This window comes from Mytilus californianus, unplaced genomic scaffold (genome assembly GCF_021869535.1).
Source record: "Mytilus californianus isolate M0D057914Y unplaced genomic scaffold, xbMytCali1.0.p SCAF_50, whole genome shotgun sequence".
Lineage (NCBI taxonomy): Eukaryota > Metazoa > Mollusca > Bivalvia > Mytilida > Mytilidae > Mytilus > Mytilus californianus.
In genome coordinates, this window is record NW_026262702.1 from 627,374 (window position 1) to 640,609 (window position 13,236).

Genomic DNA, 13,236 nt, shown 5'->3' on the forward strand with positions numbered 1-13,236 from the left:
CTCTAACTTTAGTTTAAGTGAATGGATCTTTTTGAAATTTTACCATAAGGTTAAATACCACAAAAGGAAGGTTGGGATTGATTTTGGGGGTTATGGTACCAACAGTTAAGGAATTAGGGGCCAAAAAGGGGCCAAAAATAAGCATTTTCTAGTTTCCAGACAATAACTGTGGAACGGTGTATGGATCTCTCTGAAATTATACTACAAGTTTCCATACCACAAAGGGATGGTTAGGATTTGCTTTGGGGGGTTATGGCTCAAACCGTTTAGGAATTAGGGGCAAAAAAGGGGGAAAAACAAGGTTGTCCTGGTTAATGGACAAATACTTTAGTACAAAACATAATTTAAAGCAGTGTAAGGGAGATAAATCAAATACATCATTGAAATTATCTCCCTTACACTGCTTTTAAATTATGTATAAAGTAATGGTTAATGAACAATAAAGATAATTTAAAACAGTGTAAGGGAGGTAATCCAAATACAACGTTTTGGTTACTTCCCTTACACTGCTTTTAAATTATGTTTAAAGAAATGCATATTTATAAAGGAAGACCAGTAAAAATATCTGCAAATGTTGCATCATTTTTTTTTACAAAAAAATCCATATGAAAGATTTGACACTATATTTTTAATTCTATTATAAAATAGATTAAGTTAGCACTATGGTAAATTTAAATGGGTAATTATGGTTGCCAACTCCATTGGAAATTTGAATTGAGATTATGACCATATCTTGAGGGAAAGAATTTTTTGAGGGAAAAAAGGGGGGGGGGATAAAAAGAAATTGTGGGGGGTCAATTTTTTCTCATTTCAGATTTCAGAAATTAAAAAGAATTATTCTTCAAATATTATTTTTTTCAAATTTCAAATATTGAAAAATTTCAAGAAGTAATCTTTAATTGCACAGTATGGCGCATTAGATTTGTAAAATCTTTGATCACATTTATTTATTTGTTATGCCGAATCTAACAGTGTATTTAGATTTTTAATTTTGGGTCCAGTTTTCAAAATAGTCTACATTAAGGTCCAAAGGGTCCAAAATTAAACTTTGTTTGATTTTAGCAAAAATTGAATATATGAGGTTCTTTGATATGCTGAATCTAAACATGTATTTAGATTTTTGATTTTTGGCCCAGTTTTCAAGTTGGTCCGTATTGGGGTCCAAAATTAAACTTTGTTTGATTTCAACAAAAATTGAATATATGGGGTTCTTTGATATGCTGAATCTAACCATGTATTTAGATTTTTTATTTGTGGACCCCGTTATCAAATTGGTTCATATTGAGGTCAAAAGGGTCCAAAATTAAACTTTGTTTGATTTCATCTAAAATTGAATTATTGGGGCTCTTTGATATTCCAAATCTAACCGTGTATTTAGATTTTTAATTTTGGGTCTTGTTTTTTAAATTGGTCTACATTAAGGTCCAAAGGGTCCAAAATTAAACTTAGTTTGATTTTAACAAAAATTGAATTCTTGGGGTTCTTTGATATGCTGAATCTAAACATGTGTTTAGATTTTTGATTATGGGCCCAGTTTTCAAGTTGGTCCAAGATAGGGTCCAGTATTTAAACTTTGTTTGATTTCAACAAAAATTGAATATATGGGGTTCTTTGATATGCTGAATCTAAACATGTATTTAGATTTTTGATTATGGGCCCAGTTTTCAAGTTGGTCCAAATTGGGGTCCAAAATTAAACTTTGTTTGATTTCAACAAAAATTGAATATATGAGGTTCTTTGATATGCTGAATCTAACCATGTATTTAGATTTTTTATTTGTAGGCCCCGCTATCAAATTGGTTCATATTGAGGTCAAAAGGGTCCAAAATTAAACTTTGTTTGATTTCATCAAAAATTGAATTATTGGGGTTCTTTGATATGCTGAATCTAAACATGTGTTTAGATTTTTGATTATGGGCCCAGTTTTCAAGTTGGTCCAAGTTGGGGTCCAAAATTAAACTTTTTTTGATTTCAACAAAAATTGAATTCTTGGGGTTCTTTGATATGCTGAATCTAACCATGAATTTAGATTTTTTATTTGTGGGCCCCGCTATCAAATTGGTTCATATTGAGGTCAAAAGGGTCCAAAATTAAACTTTGTTTGATTTCATCAAAAATTGAATTATTGGGGTTCTTTGATATTCCAAATATAACCAGGTATTTAGATTTTTAATTTTAAGTCCTGTTTTTTTTGTGGATTTTTCTAGAAAATATGGTCTGTAATCCCCTGTTTTTATTTGATATTTCGGAAGTATTAATGAAAAGCAACTCTCATTGAATTTCAACCAATTCTATCGTTTAATGATTTTAAAATGAGCAAAAATTAAGTTTCCCCTATATATCCCATATAAAATAACTGAAATTTTGTTAACTTTAATGTATTTTAACAAAAAAAACAAAGTACGTGACCCACAGTTTTTATATTGAAACTTGAAAGTACGTTGACCAGAAGTCTTTCACGGTAGTTTAAGAAAATTCTATCGTCGAACATTTGGACACCCCAGCTACCTTAACTTTAAAATAATGGTATTATAGATAACAAAAACACAAAATGAATAACAAATTAAACTGTATTAAAGAATGATCACATTAGTTACTGAGTATACAGAGAAGTATGATACTAAATTTTTCACTCATTTCTAATAAGTGTATATGTCAAGTTCAGTTCTTGACATTAGGTGAAGTCAAATCTTTTATATGCCTCTATCTGAATATAAATCAATCTACTCAAATAAATAGATAAATTTGACCTACACTTACATGCTTCATTTCATTTACTGTGATCTCAGGATCTGCATACCCTTCCAGTGCAGCTGAGATCACTCCAGTTTTTGGTGGTGCTCAGTTTTTAGTTTTCTATATTGTGCTTTATGTACTATTGTTTGTGTTTTTATTGTTTTTTCCCCCATGGTGTTGTAAGTTTGTTTTTGACTTATGAGTGAATATCCCTTTGGCATCTTTCGTCCTCTTTTACAAAATAATTTTGATGTCCAAGTTCAGTTCTCAGATATTATAGTAACGGACCAACCATCATATAACTTGTCGTAAAAGGCATCTTAAGGAGAATAGCAGTGTCTCACTAAAGGTTTGTTTATGTCCCCTGCAACAGAAGTCTAAAAATGCCAGACATAGGGATTACAATTTGGTGGCAGCTTACACCATCTGTATAAATCTTTATATTTCAGGGGCTAGAAGACAAGGATGCTTCCTACCTTGTATACAGGTGCATTATATTACAAAGTTTCTGTCTATGATTTGTCCATTTTCCTTGACCTAATTTTTCATGGTTCAGCAACTGCTTAAAAAACTATAGCTTATTTATCATGTGAATTTCTCACTTATGAGTAATAGGTCACTACATGTCGCTCAGACCATGGAAGTATTAGACAGAGTTCACCTGACCTCTATCTCATTTCATGGATCAGTGATCAAAATGTTAAGTTTTTGTGTTTTAGTCGGTTTTTCAGATACTTTAAACAATAGGTCAACTATATTGGGTATACGGAATGACTGTAAGGTATACATGTATGTCTGGCAAGTATTTATGACCTTGACTTCATTTTTCATGGTTCATTTGTCAATATAATAATGATTTTTTTGTCGAGTGCAATCCTCAGATACTATAAGTAAAATTTAACTATATTTGGTGTATGGAATGATCGATTGCAATGTGTACATTTCTGTCTGGCAGTTCATATGACTTTGCCCTCATTTTCGTTGTATAATTTGTCAATGTTAAGTTTTCAATGTAAGGTATGTTCTCAGGTACTGTAAGGATTAAGTAAACCAAAGTTGATGTATGAAATGATTGTATGCTGTTCATGTCTGTCTGGCAGGTTTGTCTAACCTTGACCTCATTTTCATGGTTCAAAACTTAGCGTTTAGTTTTTGTGTTTTAGCCAGAATTTCAAGTTCTAAAAGCAATAAGTTAATTTAACTTTATATATGTGGTGTATGGAATGATTGAAAGGTGTACATGTTTGTCTGGCAGGATTCAACTGACCGTGACTTCATTTGCATTATTCATTGGTCAAAGTTTGGTTTTCAGGACTGTTTCTCAGATACTATAAGCAAAAGGAAAAATATAGTTGATGTACGGAATGATTGTAAGGTGCACATCTCCCTCTACCATGGTTCATCTGACCTTTAACTCATTTACATGGCTTATTGATAATGCAATTGCTATGTTATACTTGTTGTATAAACCTTTTCTCTATGACTTTTAACATAAATTCAGTCATAATCAATAAAGCAGGTGAGACATTTTTGTGTGTACACTCTTGTTGTTTTTATATGTATAATTCATAATAAATTGGTTATGCTTTATTTGATAAACTTCAGTATCTTGAGATTGTTTGACTTCCATTGGTCAATCTCACTGCAGGAGGACTGAAAGTCCCAGAAGGTATCACATGTCAAACCTGGTAACCTAGTGTTCAGGTATCAAATTAACATTGGCATCTGTTTTTATTCATATTAAATTGACATGGCATTATAATTGCATGTCCCAGTTTTTATCTAGAACTATGTAACCAGGTAATTAATTGAAACCGAGTAAATTCAAATTTACGCTTTGGAGTAAAATTTTATTTTTATTATTATATACATGACTGAATTAGGTGGACTAATATTGACAGTGTCTATATATACTATGCTACGACCTGATATTCATATATTGGTTGAATGATTTATCTTCAATTGCTGATCCTGGCACACCTGAGTTCACCGCTATATTTTGTAGGGTTCGTGACGCTCAATCATATGTTTTCTATGTAGTAATTTTCTGTCTGTTGTTTGTTTTTCGTCTTTTATCGGTCATGGTTTTGTCTATCTTTTTTTTTTTTAATTAAAACAATGTTATTCTACTGATTGTGGCAACACACGATAAAACCAGAAAAGACATCTAGAGAGCAATATACAAATGACGTCTTTACAATACCCCCATTGTCTTCAATACCATATATGGCATTAGATAATTAGATAGATAGATTTATTTCATCAAATATCAACATAGAAACATTACTAAAGTAGTATACAACAATAGCAGGCATGTGAACATAGTGAAATCATCAAATCATAAAACAATTGTTCATACATAATCAGGATTACCCATGAAAGCCATACGGCTTATTTCAAATGGGGTCTAATATGAACGGACCCTGGCGAAGTTCCTGATTTGATAAGGTTGCGATTTTTTTAGTATACCACCACCTCCTTTTGTTTTTTAGCAGCAAATCGTAATCGAAAATACAGGAAAATGAGCTCAGATTAAGCATGATAAGCACTTAACTATATATTTACTATGTTCGATGGTCTCAAACGAAGGGATTGGGGAGTCTTTAGTATTGATAAAAAAATATGAAAGCAAACAAAACGGGGGTTGTGGGGTGGAAATTTGAAATGCACCCCTGTATTGGATTTTACTACACATTTTGGAGGTCAATATTCAGTATTTTAAATCTTAAATATTATCATCTAAAAACGGACCCAGTGACCTTCATTTGATATCTTAGATCGATAGATATTTTATTTTGATGTGCATGCATTGATCATATCTATTATAAATCTATACACAATACATTAAATTACAACTAGTAAACTATCAAACACGTTTTAAAAGGTTATAATTCACAATCATGATTTATACACTAGTTGATCATACCCCTAATACAATTTGCTTCGTTTTAACCTTCTCTGCTTAACCTATCTCTTAAGCACGTAACGCAATTATGTATTAAGCGACAGGATTTCTCATTTAAGTATATTTGTAATGTGAGTATTCCTAAGTTTTTTTGAGTGTGGATAATGTGATAATTAAATCTTTTAATGTCACTCATTAAATGAAATTAACAACAATAAGTATAACAGCAATGCATGTGCAACTAATATTAAGGTCAGAGGTCAGAATTCATAGAGAAAATATAAATATCCATTGGAACTGAACTAAATTGCTTTATTTCATCAAGTTATACATATCCATATAGTGAGGGAGGTTGTGGGTTTAGATTCCTGGTCGGGTTAACGACTTGAAAACTGATATTTGCTTCGTTTTCAATCAGCACGCGGCATTTGGGACTCTGCGAAAAGACTAGTAGGCTATGAGTGAGAATAATGTGTCCAGGTAGGGTGTCATGTCTTTCTGTGGACTGTTATCCTGTAAACTAGCATATTAAAAAGCCCTCTAAGCATGTTGGTTAACTTTAACATAGGAGTCATATCACATTAACATTGTCTCGTCCTAATATGCATGCAATATTTGCAGTTGGACGTTAAACGCCAATCCATCAATCCATCCTTTTATAAGGTTAAAGATTACATTTTAATAAAGCTGATGACCTTAAAGGAGACACCAAGGCGCTAAAATGGTAGAAATTATTAATTTGTCATACTTGAATTGTCTAAGGTAGGCCTCTCAGTAAGTAACATTGATTGTTCAGGTTCTATTCAGTATTTTGTCAAAATTAACACTACATCAACCGGTGATTAAATCCGGTACACATTATTTAGCCACCGCTTTACCTACAGAGAGTACTGCATTACCTCTGTAGGTAAAGCGGTGAACAGAGTTTGAAAAAAATGTATATCACGTTTTTCATTGGTCCTCTTTATCAACTAATTAGATATAAGAAGATGTGGTATGAGTGCCAATGAGACAACTCTCCATCCAAGTCAACATTTATAAAAGTAAACCATTAAAGGTCACAGTACGGTCTTCAAAACGGAGCCTTGGCTCACACCGAACAGTAAGCTATAAAGGGCCCCAAAAAATTACTAGTGTAAAACCATTCAAACGGGAAAACCAACGGTCTAATCTATATAAAAAAAAACGAGAAAGAGAAACACTTATGAACCACATCAACAAACGACAACTTCTGAACATCAGATTCCTGACTTGGGACAGGTGCAAACAAATGCAGCGGGTTTAAACGTTTTAATGGTACCTTCACCCTTTTTCTGAAACAATAGTGTAACATCACAACATAGATAAACCGCAATGTTCATCAGCAATACTAATTCTCAGATCATTGTCTTTATATTCAGTTTACCATAATGTAATAATCACGGATGTAAGTTTCATCATTTTCAACCGTAAAATACAACAATAAACTCAATGATATCATCGATAACAGGATTTAAATTATGTACGCCAGACACGCGTTTCTTCTTCAATAGACTCATCATTGACGTTCGAATAAAAAAAGTTACAATTTTATATTGACGAAGTAAATGGTGGTTTGTCATAACATTTGATTTAAATGGTTTCCCTGGATTTTGTACATACATCAACGATTATACAAATGTGATCAAGCTTTTATTAATTAATTCGCTCAAAGACCACCTAATGAAGCGAATTATATTAATCTACTTAGTCAGGGCAACAAATAGGTAAACGAAATAAATTTTTCGTTTCATTGAAAAGGTACATCAATTTGATTTTATATAAGCTGCACAACTCCAAATACTTGAAATTAGTATTCGTGTTTTTTATTTAATTAAAATATATCTTTACAAAGTTGCAATGCAATAAATTATTGCAAGTACACCATATACATGTACTTCAAAAACGCGGTGAAAGTTTTATTGGTTGGCCTTAATCTAGATTTCGTGTACTCGGATAATAGTCTACGAGGAGGATTAAAATTTATTAAACGTTTTCAAAAATACATATTTTCACAATTCAACCTATGACACTTTGACGAATGAATTAATAACATACCATTTCGTGTAGATGGGTGGCTATGTAGAGATTAATCAGATTTAGAACAGATGTAGGGGAACTCCGAACCGGCATTGAAAAATCTGATAGATTTTTCGTATTTGTTAGATGTTGAAATGTTTGATGAATTAAATAAGTCATTTGTTATATTGTACCAGGAATAAAACTCGAAAGTGAAAACAACAAAAAGCATGTCTGCCAAGTATCACAATAGGAAGACACAAGTTCTAAATGATGTTTATCGGAAAGAAGGAGTCGAATTAATGGAAGAAAATGATTTTGAAGGTGCAGTTAGCAAATTTAATGAGGTAAGCATAATATTTATAATCAAAGTATTTAAAACGACAGAAATCATATTATGCGACCTATTGTATATTCATATACAACGACATCTAGTTGGATACTGTACAAAAACAAAACCGCTACAAAAAGCAACTCGAAAGAACACATGAAACGGAAAATAGGAAACAGATGATACCCGCCTATATTGACGCTAGAGACAGTTTTATTCTTATTATAAGATATTAATATACAAAAGGAGGTGCGGTATGATTGTCAATGAAACAAATATCCACCAGAGACCAAATGACGTAAATGCAAGCATCTATTAGTCACCGTACGGCCTTCAAAAAATGGACAAAACCACAAAAAGGTCCGACATGACAAAATGTGAAACAATTCAAACGAGAAGTGTGATATTTTCTTTAACATGTATCACATGCGCCTCCTCTCTGTTTGGGCCCTGCAATTATACTAAAATGTGTTGAAATGACGTTGATGTTGATTCTAAGAAAATTTTGACAGTTTGGTCCTCTCTGTTTTTGACAAGGTTGAGCTGATATTAATCATCGGGTGTCATTGGTTCAGACAAAACTGCCGACCCTTCCGAAGCACCTAAATTCACCCAGGTGGGGTTCGTGTTGCGCATTCTTTATTTTTCTGTGTAGTTTTTGTGTGGACTGTTATTTATCTGTTCATCTGTTATCCTTTGGCCGTGGTGTTGCTTGTTTTTCTTCGACTTATGGTTGTTGATTGTCTTTTTGGGACCTTCTCCCTCATTTTCTGTGTTCCTGATTTCCATTACGTTTTAGTATTCCCTACTGTTTGGTAGAAAAAAATATGCCGCTACCTCGACCCCTTCTTTCTTTTCTTTGGTTACTATAAAGTGTTGTCGAATTCGTAATACGAACACTGAAAAGTACCCAAAAAAAACCAGATAAAACTCAGAAGATATATATAGTTATATATGACAGTGCCCAAAGGATATGAAATAAAAATATGATTAATTGATTGATTTGAATATTGGTTGCTTTACTTCCAGTGGCAAATATTTAATGATTTTTTAGGACGAGAACAAATTAACAATGAATACAATAGGTAGTTGCTTTAATAGAAGCCGTCCGTAATGAAAGTCGGGGATATTTGGACTTCCACTGGAAAATGAGGGTGATTAGATAGGAGCAGACAGTTTGCCTTGCAAGAGGCCACATATGGACCACTCAAAGAGATGTTGCAAGGGTTCTCAACGTGCAGAGAGCATGACACTCTCATTACAACTGAAAATAGAGAAAATTGGCCTACTTCAGGCAAGACATAACATGATACATTGAATATAAAAAGATGTTAAGTAAACGCCAATGAGACAAAAACCAAAAGAGAAGAAAAACCAAAACACCTAGAAGTCTAGATATCAACATGCGGTTTCAATATAGTCATTGACAAGTGTCCATACAATATGTGATCATATGTCAATCCCTACGTCAATGTCCCCTATGTCTAGTAGAGTTGCGAATACATCTAAAAAAAGATTTTCAGAGATTAGCCATAAATACCAAGTAATAAAAGTAACTACACTTTATCGATGTTTAAATCCCGTAAATCCATTTTAATACACAGTTTTGGTGTTTATTTGAATTCTAATTCAAGTTATACATGAACTAATTGCCATATGTTTTATAAAAAGAACGATAACTTTGAATTTTTTGCTCAAGTACAAAGTCATATTATTTTGTCACCTTTAACGTATACTGTTATTATAGTGTAATGTCGACCGTTAGTAAGTTTTGTAACTAAGGGGATAGGACATTTGAGCTAATATGGCCTACTTAGGGCGTGGGTGTTTACATTTTAACCAGAAAGTAAACACATGTTACGTTCACTTTATAGGTTTTTTTTAAATATGTTAAAACTTTATTGGTAAATAACAATCGGTTTTATCAATAACATTTATCACGTTGTTTTTTGTAAACAATTGGATAAGCTGACAACAAAACTACAAAAAATATATGAAAACTTTTGTATTTCTAAGACAGGAATTTAGATTGTCATTAAAATGATATAAAACATTATTTTTCAATGTCTGACTAAACTGATTTCATGCAGCAAAAATGAGCTACTACGGACTTTTAAAATTTTAAAAAGATATCGAGAAATTAAAAAATAAAATAAAATTATTAGTCATCATTTCATGTTTTATATACAATCTACGAGGGAGTGACACGCTTTCATGATGTGCGATATAGGGGGTGAAGAACGTAGGGTATGGGAAAAAGAAGGAACAAGATGAGAAGTGGGAAAAAATTACAAAAATGCGAGATTTGGGAAATATTTTTCTATATATAATATCAGTTTGTGGACTGTAACATTTGTTTGTATGTTCGTTTTTTCTTTTCTTTCTTCGATTTATGATTTTTGATTACCAAGTTGAAATCTTGCCACCCTTTTAAATCTATTTAAACAAATTTTCAACCATAAGAAATTAATATATATGTTATTTCTGCGATATTAAGATGCAATTCAACATGCTCTGATTGCAGACAAAATTTCATAAAAAACATAGAGATCGGCATTTACTCTACTCCTGGTACCTTGACCGAATTATCTTTTTTCAGGCACTTCACTTATACCCAAGAGACCTGAAATCTCTCATCAGCCGATCAAAGAGCTATATGCAGTTGAGAAATATACGGAAAGCCATTGATGATGTCGAAACAGCTCTACATCTCAACAATCTATTTAAAGAGGTATACTAGTATTACTGATAAAAATGTCACTTATATAATAAAAAGTCATTGATAAAGAGTAAATGACCACTGATATGATTTAATTGTCGCCAATAAGGTTAAATGACACTGATATGAGTAAATTGTCGCTTAAAAGAGTAAATGAGCACAGATATGAATAAATTTTTACTAATTATACTAAAGTTTCACTGATATGAGTAAATTACCACTGATTAGAGTAAAACTGCCACTGATATGAGAAAATTGTTACTGATATGAGTAAATTGTCACTTATATGAGTAAATGAACACTGATATATAAGTACATTGTCACTGATATGAGTAAGGTTTTACAGATGCGAATAAATTGTTTCTGATAAGAGTTTATGAACACTGATATGGGTAAATTGTCATTGATATGAATATATTGTTACTGAAATGAGTATATTTTTCTTGATTAGAGTAACCGACAATCAATCAATTAATCAATCAATTGATTAGAGTAAATGAAAACTGAAATGGGTAAATGGTCACCGATATGAGTAAACTGTCACTGATATGGATAAAGTGATAAAATTAAACTTTCGACTTCCTTAAAGAATGGCCTGAGAAAGTTATTCATTTATAAACACCTTACCCTAACTTTTCAAACGTCATAGAAGAAATTGGAAGGATAAGCGAAATGTACATCATATTGACATTCAAATGGAAAACGATGGATTGGTTTAGAGTTATATTTTTATATAGTTTTACTTAGTATTCTTAATCTTAATCATATTAATGCTGGTTAAAAAAATGAAAAGTTTTAAATACCTATTCACGAAATTCATTATACTACTAGAAAAGAACATTATTATTTGCAGGAGAGGAAATATTTTCACAATAACCTTTTCTATTTAAATCGATTAAAACTCAACATCTGATAAACTATAGAAATATTTTCTAAAGATTACTATTAAAGAAATGTAAATGATATATTTAACCCCGTCTAGGATATTGAATTTTTATGTAAAAGGTGCCCATAATTATTATTTTTTTAATTTTTATTTGTATAGTATGTTTACATACTTAATCGCCCATGACTTTAAGAATTGCAGCATTATTTTTATACTAAATTATCATTTGTGATAAGTACATGTATGTGTTGTACTACCTATCTTTTAAATTATAACCAGATGACATACAAATAGGATTATTGAAAATGGAATTGAAATATACTAGTTATGCATATAATACAAATGATGAGTTTTTACTGGAATATGTATATGTTTTAATGGGAAAAGTTTGATAAACAAATAATTCACATATGATAAGACTGCTATGAACTTCACATATGTAAGTATTTTCTACTGATCTTTTCCAGAAATGTAATGTACAAACCTTTCTCTTCAATTTTCTTCTGACTCGAAGCATTTTTCATTTATTTATTTAGTAAGTTAGCTATCGTAGAGATGATTCCATCAGAAAAATGCCTAAAATTTTCTGACAATTTTTTCAGACCAAATTGAACGATTTTATAGATATCAATACTATGTTCCTTTATATTTTTTTCATTGATTTAATATCATGTTGTTAAGGAGGAATGTAGGCCTTTTAATATTCTGGTCTTTTGAAACAATCGTAAAATAAACAACTTTCAATATAAACTTTTGAAGTAGAATCCTTTATTCTTAACCACCAGTTTTGGTGGGGTTCGTGTTTCTCAGTCTTTAGTTTTTCTATGTTTTGTAGACTGTTGTTTGTCCTTTCGTCCTTTTTTTATTCACAGTTTTTTTTATGTTTAACGTATATTTTTAATCCGGAAAGGGTAACGTTTTCTGCTTCATCTGCAACACCTCTCATGCGACACAGAAGTTGCTTGCATATAAAAAAGCAACATGATTCTTAAAAAAACATAAGTGTTTCTCGTTTCTCGTTTTTTATATAGATTAGACCGTTGGTTTTCCCATTTGAATGGTTTTACACTAGTAATTTTTGGGGCCCTTTATAGCTTGCTGTTCGGTGTGAGCCAAGGCTCCGTGTTGAAGACCGTACTTTGACCTATAATGGTTTACTTTTATAAATTTTGACTTGGATTGAGAGTTGTCTCATTGGCACTCATACCACATCTTCTTATATCTATATACCCAGTACAAAAGTTTTAATACCAAAATCAGATTAAATTAACCAAAATGCAACGTAAATGCAGTGAGTACTATGACTTAATATACTAAAGAATGCAACTCTTTGGTCGGGTTGTTGTCTCTTTGACACATTCCCCATTTCCTTTCTCAATTTCATGATTAACAGTCAAATCACATCAACATGTAATCACCCTGATATACACGTGATACTTGCTACTATAGGTAAAACACCAATCCATCCATTAACCAATCATGCTTCCAGAAATAAGTTCAGCAAATACAGCTGCTGAAGAGATACGGGCATATTGTTTTATACAGCTATTTTACAATGCTGGCTGACAAATGTGAAGGATCTCATGCACAATTTAGAAAATTAAGGCAGCTTTTTTTATGGT

At 31.8% G+C, this 13,236-nt stretch overlaps 1 protein-coding gene across 3 annotated transcripts in view; it reads left to right on the forward strand.

The window, feature by feature from the left end:
* The first annotated feature begins 7,868 nt into the window (after positions 1 to 7,868).
* Positions 7,869 to 13,236, forward strand: part of LOC127703747 (outer dynein arm-docking complex subunit 4-like) — a 38,404-nt gene continuing 33,036 nt past the window's right edge. Inside the window, exons 1-2 of one of the 3 annotated variants that reach the window (XM_052207828.1) lie at positions 7,869 to 8,025; positions 10,609 to 10,740. In XM_052207828.1, the coding sequence (XP_052063788.1) occupies positions 7,909 to 8,025; positions 10,609 to 10,740 (249 nt within the window). In that variant the 5' untranslated portion in view covers positions 7,869 to 7,908. Of the gene's footprint in view, positions 8,026 to 10,608; positions 10,741 to 11,835; positions 12,054 to 13,236 lie in introns of those variants that run through there. The other 2 variants (XM_052207829.1, XM_052207830.1) reach the window with 2 other exon arrangements.